Genomic DNA, 11,900 nt, shown 5'->3' with positions numbered 1-11,900 from the left:
ACTATGTTAATTTATCTCTAATCTGAGATCAATCTCATCACTATGTCACTTTTATCTTTGCTCTGTTCAATCATTAACACAGATTTATGATTCATTGTCTTGATATGTAATTTTCTTGTTTAGAAGCTTGCCTTCAGAATGATCTTAGTGTGCAAATCCAATGAGGCAGTAATCACAACTTCAAATGCATTAACTGAGCTTTAGTTTTCACACAACACATAGAAAGCACAGTTTATCAATGAAGGAAAAGGAAATATGTATCTGTTGTGTGCGCTCAATCACTCCAGTCACATTTAAAAGGGACATTCCAGGTTGGTCACATAAAGTCTGTCAAAAAAAAAGAAGCAGTAGCTGTTTTCTCATATGAACTCCGGACAACGTCCAACAAATCAGGTGCAGACATTGTACAAAGTTTCCCTTTCACACATGATGGCACCACTGTTACGTAGCCGGTTCGCCCTTTATCGACAGGGCCGACGCCAAAATTGTCCGACAAATTCGAGGAACGAACAGAGACTCGCGGTGTAATATGAGTCATGTCCTGCTTTCTGCACGCTCTACCCAGGGGCCACCCCTCACCTAAACAAAACAGAGGCTTTACAGTAGTTCCAGAAGTTCCCGAATCTCATCGTCTCTCCAGTTATACATTATCATTGTCTTCTTTGTGTAAATTACCCATCTTCTTCAGTCAATGATGTTTTTCTTCCAGTTTAGCAACAGCCGCATGATAGAAACTTCATCAACAAGCCCACTTATTCGCTGGGAATTCTCTGGACAATGAGCTGCTCTATTCACACATGGGCTTACATTACACTGACTTTGTACACGGGAGCTGGCAGGGTAAAGTCTGTTTAATGTCGTTCTCATATACAGCTCCTCTGGGTAATGTCTGGAATCAGTGTGCCTGATTAGGTAAATTCCTGCTGACTTTACCTTATTTGAATGTCTAGATAAGTTCAGGGTTGCATTGCATGTGTGAAAGGGACTAGTGAGAGTAAGAAATTCAGCGGAGATACTTGGATGTAGTATTATACACCACCATTTGTTCAGCATCGCGACATTTTTCAAAGACAAATCTGGATCCCACCATAATACCTGGCCTTGACTGTGGTGACATCACTATTCAAAGGCATATCAAGGTTGAATTTGTCACTCAAAGTTGTATTACTGCATCAGGTGTCTGGCCAAAGAAAATTATAAAGGTGCCATATAGATGAAAATCTTCAGCCTGATTGAGTGGAATATATGGACCAGTAAACATAACATTTTACTACTAAATGACTACAGGTGTGAACTTATGTTCTGATGTGCTGTGTGGGAAAAGCAGGTCATTAATGAGGAGTTTTCTGTTTCTTTTATAGCATAGCATTATTTTGAGTTTGCATTTGCTTTTTTTGGTGCTTGTGTCCCCTGTTCTCAGATCTGGGCTTTTTGTTTCTTATGATGCATCAAAACAATATAGTACTACTAGGGCTGCACGATTATGGCCAAAATGATAATCACAATTATTTTGATCAATGTTGAGATCAAGATTAATTGTTGGTTTTAACCAAAACAAATTTTATTGTCACATAGGCTAATTATAACTGTTTTTACATCCATATTGTGTTACATTCCTCCTTTATTGAAGGATACTGTGAAGGAGTATGCCATTTCAGCTGTTGTGCGACCGCTTTCCACACATGCACGTTTGCCATGAAAGATACAGGCAACGCAATTTTCTGTTCACGTTAACGGCGCATGTGGTGCCCGGTATCTACCGGACGAAATAGCAAACGCGGATTTCGGTGGCTCAAAACACTGCCACTTACACATCTGGGTTGCGCTCTGATGCTCCACAACCCACGTTAGAGGCAACATAAACATCGCTGCATGTCACGCTGGTAAACACTAATAACACGTTACACAGCAGGTAGCGTTAGCCGACCGTTAGCTACAGTAGTAACTGGATTAAACACCGCTAAAATGCTGACAGCTAAACGGTGTAGTGTGACAGGATTCCAACAGCGGGGCGTCCAACAGTCTGCTGCTAAAGCTATGAGCTAAAAGACACAAACTAGCACTGGTCACTGCTGTTGTCTGAAAAACAAAACGGACGGGACAAAATGTTGCATTTACTGGTAAACTGGTAAACATCGTGACCGGCTTATGATGACCGACTGCTACCTGTTGTGGAATTTTCCTCACGTTACTCCTCTGTGACTGTCTACATCTAGAAACTAAGCTGTGCAGTGCAGGGAACAACTCTGATTGGCTCATGGAGGCATGGGATCAGACAGTGGTTTATGGAGCGCTAGATTGGAAAACTTTGCAAAAACTTTGATAATGAGTGTTCTATGAACAGAATGACGCATTTTAAATATCGCTCGATCACGCAAATTTGATCGTGGGAAACCAAAATCGTGATCGTGATTAAAATTTGATTAATTGTGCAGCCCTAAGTACTACCATTTCTTAATACTACCAGTGTCACAGTGCAGTCGTAGGCCCCTATATGGTTTACTTTAAGGTTACTGTTAATATGGTCCCATATTCTAGAAAGTGACTTGTGCATGTCTTTTTCTATTATAAAGCAGGTCTAAGTGCTATATAAAGATATAGATTTAATGTTTAAAGTATGAAATTGCTCAATTCAGATACTGTGCCTTTTAAACAAGCCGTCAGGACTTCTGTATGATTGTGATGTCACAACTATACTACATATAGGTAGAAAGTGCTGTTACAGTCATTTTGCCGGCTGCAATGAAGAGAGTGCAGATGTGGAAGACCCAGAAACACTGACCAATCAGAGCCGACGAATACAAGTATATTCAGACGGATAGTATGAGAAAAATAATGTGTTTTTTAAACATTAAAGCATCTAATAATTATAATAACTTTTATTTACAGTATATTGCGGCTGTTACGAAACCGAAGGGCACTTTTCAGAATTACGGGGGTAACCGAGCTAGGGGAGGTTGTAGGCTATTTGAGGATGTCCAGGGATGTAGCATTGGGTTTGAACATTGTTGGAAACATTTGGGATAATGTAAGTACACAACTATAACATATATTAAACATAGGTATAGTTGTTTTTAGACATTTTAATGCAGAAATATTACATATTATATCTTTAATTAACAAACCAAGTTCTACACAGTAAGCCTGGTGCTTTTGGTGCCCGTTAGTAATCCAGCCTAGATGTCCAGTGAGTGTGTGTGACAGCCATTTAACAGTATGAGGCTAAGCTACCACTTACAAAAAATACACAGAAACATTGAATGTCATTATTTTGAGTGATAAAATATTTATTTCAATATTTCAGCCACTGCACATTCAGTCTTTTTCACATTGCTTTGGTCCCAGTCAACATTATTTTGAGAACAGTGTGCCGAGATTTTCATTTATTCTCATGTCCTCTCAAAATGTAACTATACAACATGTAAAACGTATTGCACCTATATTTTCTACAAATACACTATATACAATATAAAAAAAACAATACCATGAAATTAGTTTTGTTACATTACAGTAACTACTGTGTATGGAAATTTAGATTGTCAAATGTATAAAGTCAAAAAAGCCACGTTATTCACTACCTCAGTGTATTGTACAGCATGATCTGTAAAATATTTACTCTTTTTGTCTTTGGTCTTTCTCTGTGTTTTCTCCCAGAAATCATCATCTTCTCATTCAGAAGCTAGAACCAGGTTTCTGGAGCCTGTGGGTGAAGAAGGAGCTGGGTTTCATTTTTAGACACGTGGAGCTATTAAAAATGTTCCATCATCATCACATTTGATCACATCACGGCGCGCCCCCTCACTCTCCCTGTTTCTCTTTATAGTCGTCGGTTTCATCTACCAACCCTTTGTAGGCTGGCTCAGGTTTCCCTTGGACCAGCTCTGAGTTATGCTGCTATAGTTTTAGGGCGTTTTCACACATGAAAGTCCGAACCAAGGTCCGGACCAAGGTTCATGTTTTTGTTACATTGTATACATTTGATCCGGTAAGTTGTGGTTTCACACTGCAGTTTTGCAAGCGCACTAAAGATCTATACGTGACAAACCTACGTCCTGCCGTCATCACATACGTGAGCTACGTCTCCAGATACTTCTAACTGATTGGTTTGTTGAAGGGCTTCCTCGTCCTATGCTCTCTCTGTGTCGGAGTTTTTCCAACTGACTGCTGCTCTCCCCTATTGACTGCTGCTCTCCCCCTACTGACTGCTGCTCTCCCCCTACTGACTGCTGCTCTCCCCCTACTGACTGCTGCTCTCCCCCTATTGCCGCGGCCCTTTTTGTTTTGTTGTGATGTTGAGAAGCAAGACACGGGAACTTTCTTTCTGGAGCATTTATTCAGAGACAAACTGAAACCTACGCTGTACATTTACCACTTAACAAATAAACTGCTGACGTATTCTCTGCTCTGATAGCCGGCAGCTGTCTTCTCTGAACGCATTCACCGTCACTCTCTCTCACTAAGCACCTTAAAGGAGCTTCCCCGGTCTTGTAACACAAGGAGAGCCTGCCAGAGCTTCTTGTATTTGGTCCAAAAGTCCGAAACATCCAAAAAAGGCTTTCACACTATAAACGAACCGGACCATGGTTCAGTTTGGTCCGGACCGAGACCACCTCTTTTTATCGGACCTAAATTTGGTCTTTTGATCCGGACCGCGGTCCGGGGGAGGTTTCACACCTGTAATTTTGGTTCGGATCAAACTAAAAAGTCCGAAAGTCCGGACCAAACGAGGTATGTGTGAAAACGCCCTTAGACTGCCAGGGGACTTCCTTTGACACACTGAGCTCCTCTCTGTTTCCATCTGTGTGCTATAATGTCCCAGTAATACTTATAACAGTAATACTTATTCCCCGGAGTCCTTATGTTTTCTCACCCTGCAGATTTACTTGGATTGTGGCGGCACCACATGTGTTTCTGTTTGATGCCCTTCTACGCCCTGCCCTGCTACTACTATTATTTCTAGTAATAGATCTATTATCTTTATTGGTACTATAATTGCTAATGTTCATCATTCCAACTACTATAATAAATAATCATTATGAATCATAATTCTCCCTATCTGTACATCTGTATTTCTGTATATCTGTATCAGTGTCTCTGCGTCCCAACGGGCAGCGGCAGATGGCCCCCCACCAAGAGTCAGGGTCTGTCTGATTTATGCCTGTAAAAAGGCATTGCACCACATGCATGCTAGTGGGAAATTGTGTGGTCTTTGTAAATTATAGAGTGTGGTCTAGATCTACTCTATCTGTAAAGTGTTCTGAGATAACTCCTATTTTGATTTGAAACTATAAATAAAATTTGAATTTAATTGAAATTTGGAGAATGAATATTTGTGGTCTGTTGATTAAGTGGCATTGTCGCAAAAATAAACCAATAGGTGAGATGAAACAAATCGCATGAAGTATAGGCCATGGCGAGATAAAGGAGATGAAAGCCGTCGCAGGTTGCTCACAAATAAAAATGGATACGTACATTTCTATCTCTGCTCCTCAAATTGCCTTCAGGGTGGTGAACTGTGACCGTTGTTATAATCTGCAGAACAAGAAGAAGAGTTAACTATTCCCAGTATTGTGTTATGCTTTGTTTGTTTTTTTACCAAATACAAATGTGTCTTCTTTACCTTGTCCAAGTCCGATTTCTTCTCCGTGGACTCTGGATGTTTCTCGAGGATGTGCAGCATGGCGTCGTGCAGCGTCAGGAAGAACATCGACGACTGAACCTCATCATCAAAGAAGCAACAGTCGTGCAGTTTCTTCAGGATGTAAGCTACAGGTGATGAGAAGAGGTTAGTCAAAGTACTTCAGTCAGACGTCTATCAAGGATTTGAGGAACGAATTAATGACACTATTGTATCTATCGTGCACAGGGTGCAATTTGGGAGATATGTGGGATATTGCCCTTTTTGGTCTACATATCACTGTGTCTGCTGTATAAAATGAATAGGGTTGGTATATCAAACATGCACGTGTGGGGCAGTATAAATGTGATTGGTTTAAAGAAATACAAACAAGCCAGAGCATTTTTTTCCCCTATACCAGAATAGATAAGCGTTTGCCAGAAAATACTTCAGCACTCACATAACGCTGTGGAGATTGGTCTGGCAATGCAAGAGTACTGTCAGTCTAAATTCCAATTTTGAGAAAAAAACTCTGAATGTCCAAGATTAAAGTCATGTTTTACCAGAAAAAAACTTGCAATTTCTATAATATAAAAGTCACACAAATACAAGAAAACATTTTATTGACAAAAAAGTTTTTATCGTAAATTTCTGACTTTATACTCTCAGAGATATCGAGTTCTTTTTTTCATAAATTTACGATTTAAATCTCGGAAATTCCCCCCTGTAATGCTCTGTAATTATATATATATATATATATATATATATATATATATACATACATACATACATGCATGCATGCATGCATGCATGCATGCATGCATTGGCCCTAATTCACCGTTGTACCATTTTGCTAATATAGTAAAAACAAAAGGATGTCTTTTTAGCGTGTCTGTTGGAAGTGACACGAACAAAAGCAATTACTCTAAATACTCAAGTTTTATACTTACGATCACAAGCCACAATGTAGACCTCAACTTCCACCCTGATCAGCTCTTTCAGCGCCTGTAGAAAAGGTAAAGGTGATTTTTTTTTTTTTTTATTAAACGGATACATTATATACTGTATATAAAAGAACTGCCTCTGTTGCTGTGAATGAACAACTCACAGTTTTAAGTCCCTTCAGAGCAGAGATGTCTAGAAAAGAGACAGCAGCAAAGTCCAGGACCAGGCTGTGGAGGTCCACTCTGGGAACAACGATGTTGGCGGGTAGCTCGGCACTCCAGTCGATCCGGACAGGAAGGTCCTTGAAGTCAGTGGGCAGGTCCAGCTCCTCCATGTTGCTCTGATCCTCTGACTCCTTGATGAATCCACCTGAGGTATTCAGGAAGCCTCTCTGTAATGGTAAAATACTGTTCATACATGTTCTTACTTGTCTTTGGTTCACACAAGAAAAGGTATACAAGGAGGACTAGTCTCTTTGCTACCTGGTACAGTATTAGCATTGCAGCCTTCTACATACAGTGAATTTGTTCAATTCAAATTTATTTTGGAAACACAGGTCTATATCAGTATTAAATGTGTAAAACACAAAAAGCCAAAGTTACGTAAATTGAAGTTCATAAGTGATTTAAACATATAGACATTTGTTCCAATGTTTCCAAAAGCAAATAGTGTACCTTGTGGCACTCTGTGTGGGGTCAGTCAAAGCTATTATAATTACATTTTTTGAATAAGTTAAGCAACACATATATTTGTACATAAAATTTCTCAATGCAGCATGAAAGGTGGGAACAATATAGTCACAAACATATGACTCGCACTTGTCCATCTTGGCGCTATGAGAAAGATTCTGAATGCATCATTACCTGAAGCTTTCTCATTTTTGCCTTACTATAGCTGCACCTCAAGTGGGCTGTGTATAGTGGAGTACAGTAGGCTTTTAAATGGGCAGCTTTAACGTCATCAGTGCACATGTGAAATTTGCGTGCGAGCATATTGGCTTGTGCATACAGTTTGCAACACTGGCGCTGCACATCCTGCAAATCATTTCTGATGATGTGACCTAAATAGCTCACTTTGTTTACCACATTTAGGCTTGGTCTGCCATAAATATCTTGTAATAAGGGGTTAGTCAAACTGAATCATGCAGCTTAAGCACTACTGTTTGTAGTCACAACTTGTGCCCACTTATACCCTTTTCCCCCCAAAATGAGCGTGCATGCATTGTTTTTGAAACATGGGAATACCCTTAAGCCTAACTTCTAACATTGCAAATAATAGTAGTGAATGGAGGCACACGTTAATCTACATTTTTCTTTAGCAGACTTTCTGGAAGTTCGTGTAAAATTTGCACTACATTTGGATGGAAACTTGGCTTATATCTGATGGGAAGCTGTTGAGGGATTCTGAAGGAACCTTGTAGTGCCGCTAAGGATTACTGGTGGGTGTGTCTGCACTTTCTTTGTCCATCTACGACCTCCAAGTGTGGGAGCAACTAGGCTTGCAGTGCAGGGGGAGTTGCAGACTTCCCTGCTTTCTGAGAATTAATGGTTTATTTACTTGTTGGTTATCTGGGGAACATAACTGGACTTCGAAAGTCAAAATGGCAAGAGTACAAGAACTGATTTAGGGAGCTTTCACACCTATAGTTCTCTGGACTCGGTGCGATTCGGAGGTGAAGTTGCAACATTGCTGCATATTTTTTTGGGTTTGGTTTGCGTTCACACTGCACTTTTTCAAACACACCAAATTTTGTAAACAAATTTCATTATTTATTTTATTATTTCATATTCATTCATCCCCTTGGTTCAGTTTCACACAAAAATCCAAGCGTACCAAAATGCATCATTACAAATCACGCAAGAACGTTCACTCCTCTAATTGGTCGGATGTTTCTGGGGCCGGAGCAAGAAAGTAAATACATTTGCTCTGGTCACCGAGACTTCGCTCTGCCGGTGTCTGTCTCTAACTTTAGCGGCGGCTGGTTTGACAACAGAGATGCGAGTGACCACAGTCTATTTCTGTAAGAAAAATACTGCAAGCTGCTACAGTTTGCATGATCTGCCATATCGCAGATTGCTAAGCACACCTGACTTCAGGAGACGTTAGCTCATACTTGCGGAGCATACATACAGTTGGTGCGGTTCTAGGTCAGATCACGTTCTCACCACAAACAAACCGCTCCAGAGTTCGATTGAAAGCGCACCAAAAAGCGGACCAAATAAGCGTACCGAGACCTGCTTGATGAGGTGGTCTCGGTACGCTTGTTTGGTCCGCTTTTGGTGCACATCCAAGTGTGATTGCCGCGTTCTCACCTGGCCAAACAAACTGCACCAAGGGGGAAAAATCAACTCTAGTGCAATTCAGTCGAGCTAAATGAAGCCGGTGTGAAAGCCTCCTTGGTATATTTACTTTTATAGGGTCCTGGCTCAGTAGCCAAAAGATAGAATTATAGCCTGCCTGTTGTAAATGTTGTGTTGCAAGTTGTAAACCAAAGAAAACAAACCCTCAAGACATCACAGACCTGTTTGTATCATGTTCACACATTTACTTGCATCTGAGATAAGTGGAGGTGAACCTTGTACCATCTGCTGACCAAATGCTATCACACTCCAAATCTTTTTATTATGACCTGAATAGATTTCAAACCAAAACAGGAAGAGACAACAATGACAGCATTAAAATAAAAGGGACTGAGACTTATGGGATTTTAAAAGCCTTGCCAGAGTGACATTTTTGTTGTTGTTCACTGACAACGGTGAAAGTCTTTACTTACTGATGTCCATTGAAGGTCTCCCTTCTTTAGAAGTTTCCGGATCATCCATAGTGCTTTATTTCTTTTTCTCAACACTCTCAAGGGATTAAATCCAACCTAAGAAACACAGGAGTGTAAATGAGATTCTGTGTTACAACCTAAATTAGCTAAATTGAGCATTTTTTTAAATGAACGATTATTTTTTTTATGTAATAAGGACGTGACCAACAATTTTAAATAAAATGCATCAGGAATCAGTTTGTTGCCACTGTTGTACTTACAGCTTCCACCAGCTTGCTCCTGAAGAACTCGATGTTGGCAAAGAAGATTGGTGATGGTATCCTGAAGATCTTGACTCCCTCTGTCTCATATATCTGGAGAGAGTCATTCACTTTACACCCTAGTTATAGCCCAAATCACGGTAAAGCATAACAGTAGTGAACGAGCAAAGGCTCTGACACAGCAACCCGACGGCCGACCCTCGGCAGAAAAGGCAGTCGGACTGATCATGTGGATCCCGTCTCCCCGAGGTCCAAAAAGTGCCTCGGAACACACCGAAGCAACGCCAACTTGAGCGTATGTTCTGCGCATGCACGAGACGCAATACGTCTCCATAACAGCAGCCGGCGCTAATCTGTATTGTTGCCCAAAAAATGAAAACCGGAAATGAGGGAACATCTCTCTAGACCTAGTAAACACAGAGCACGCTGTCGTCACTCATTGTTTTCATCAGAGAGTGTTGATAGTAGTCAAGAAGGATCCTTGTTGTCATTACTCGCTGAACGGAAGAAAATATGATGGCTAGTAACAAGAAGACACTGGTGTTGTCAGCTCTCGGGCTTCTTCTTGTGGAAGAAGCACTGATTCTCTAGTCAAGGGCTAGCACTACACCAATCAGATTAGTTCTTGAGTCTGACTGCCCACTGGCCGATTCAACAAGTCAAATCGGCAAAAATGAACGCCGACGGCTCCTCCGACAGACGACGGCACGGAACACACCGAACAGACTTGAGTCACCGACCTCGCCAGACTGTCCATCGGCCAATAATCGGGTTGGTGTGTCAGAGCCTTAAGGTAACTGAAATGATTATAATCACCACTCTGGTTTTCATACAAACTATGAGAGAAGTGAAATTAAACTTTCAGTACAGACATTTTTATGGCATCCCTCCTCCTGCTCATTCTGAATGAATGAAATAATAAAATCAAACAAATGGAAAATACTCCGGTCCTAGTTATGGAACCACTCTAATTAACATGTCATGCATCTCTTGTTTTTATTATTATTGGCAGTTAAACGGGGTCATGTAACAATTACAGATTAAACAAACAATGTGGTTGAATGCTGTAGAGGTGCTGCTAGGTGGATTTCTTTAACCTTTGGACAGAGTTGTGCTAGCTGTTTCTTTCTGTTTTCTAGTCTTTATACTAAGCTAAGGGTGTAGCCCAGGCCTCCAGGAAGTGTGCTCAGCCTTGCAGCCAATTTTGTCCCGTGACTTTTTATATTTGAAAAACTTCCGTTGACTTGAGATAAGTGATTTTAAAACCTGTTCGTCAGAATGTAAAGTCTCTGGGCTCTCTGGGCCGATCGGGAGGAACACTACTGCACATACAGTATTCAGCAGGCCGCGTATCGCGGAAGTAAACTTTTTTGACGCATTCCTCAGGTGAGCAACTCCAATGAACTCAATAGGCGCCCTTTGGGATCTGATATCCAGTTATTATTAATAATCCATGATGAAGCCTTATATTTTGCAAACAGGTATGAAAGTGGTATTTATCTTCTTATCTAACTCTGTCAATAGCAAATAAGAGTTGATAGCAAATAAGAGTAAATTCCTTTAACATTAGTTATACACAAACACACTTACATCAGTATAGTCCTTCCTGTCTTTGTAGATATCAGTTCCTTTGATGTTGGCTAGCACACTGCAGCGAGGGCTGGAAAAAAAGGAAAGGACATACAAATTTCAAACCTTTTTAAATCTGATGATTGGAGCAATATGAAATTAAGTAGTTAAGGAGCACTATGAACTTAAGTAGCCAAGACTTAAAAGAAAATTTCAAGCTATAGGTAGGCTAGGTATAGGGGTTGGTATTTTGTGTAAGGAAAAAGTAAAGAGTTGATGACCAGATGCATACAATTGAGCCCTGAGGACCACACTGATCAGCTCCACCCCAAGGCCTGCAGCCAATCCAAGATCCAATCCCAGCAAGATAGCTGCAGTACAGGTACCCAACCACACCACCTGGACGTGGATGATGGTAAGAAACACAAGTTTTTTAAAAAGGGGCAATGTCTTTTTATTTTTTTTTATTATTTTTTTTTTTAACTGCCGGGTAGCACAAAATGGCAATGCAGAGATGTTTGGCCATTTTTGTGAGAACTTACACAGTCTGGTTTGTCTCTCCTCCACAGATACGGGATGTCTCTAAACTGCATCAGCATGCCCTTCAGGTTGACGATGACCACAGCACCCAGCACAGACTTGTAAAATAATGGGTCAGAGGTCAGACTTCAGCCAGTCCAGACTCCAAAGACTTCACTTGCTTGTTGTTAGAGTGAGGGAGGTGTGAGGTTTACCT

General features: G+C 40.7%; 1 protein-coding gene and 1 long non-coding RNA gene across 2 annotated transcripts in view; one reads left to right on the top strand and one right to left on the bottom strand.

Moving 5' to 3' along the window:
• Positions 1-3,261: 3,261 nt before the first annotated feature.
• The window catches only part of LOC114549963 (chloride anion exchanger), a 19,229-nt gene continuing 10,590 nt past the window's right edge, over positions 3,262-11,900 (bottom strand). Inside the window, exons 11-21 of the mRNA XM_028570334.1 lie at positions 11,899-11,900; positions 11,707-11,802; positions 11,457-11,563; positions 11,186-11,255; positions 9,596-9,688; positions 9,336-9,431; positions 6,726-6,953; positions 6,568-6,622; positions 5,621-5,766; positions 5,473-5,532; positions 3,262-3,700 (exon numbers count right to left, since the gene is read on the bottom strand). The exon at positions 11,899-11,900 is cut by the window's right edge and continues 76 nt beyond it. Coding sequence (XP_028426135.1) covers positions 3,680-3,700; positions 5,473-5,532; positions 5,621-5,766; positions 6,568-6,622; positions 6,726-6,953; positions 9,336-9,431; positions 9,596-9,688; positions 11,186-11,255; positions 11,457-11,563; positions 11,707-11,802; positions 11,899-11,900 — 974 coding nt within the window. The 3' untranslated portion in view covers positions 3,262-3,679. The remainder of the gene's footprint in view (positions 3,701-5,472; positions 5,533-5,620; positions 5,767-6,567; positions 6,623-6,725; positions 6,954-9,335; positions 9,432-9,595; positions 9,689-11,185; positions 11,256-11,456; positions 11,564-11,706; positions 11,803-11,898) is intronic.
• LOC114549964 (uncharacterized) lies at positions 5,619-9,953 on the top strand. The gene is made up of 4 exons (XR_003691629.1): positions 5,619-5,785; positions 6,744-6,961; positions 7,884-8,000; positions 9,598-9,953. It is a non-coding gene; the product is annotated as an uncharacterized LOC114549964 (long non-coding RNA).

This window comes from Perca flavescens, chromosome 23, assembly GCF_004354835.1.
Source record: "Perca flavescens isolate YP-PL-M2 chromosome 23, PFLA_1.0, whole genome shotgun sequence".
Classification (NCBI taxonomy): domain Eukaryota; kingdom Metazoa; phylum Chordata; class Actinopteri; order Perciformes; family Percidae; genus Perca; species Perca flavescens.
This window is presented reverse-complemented; position numbering and strand designations above follow the sequence as displayed.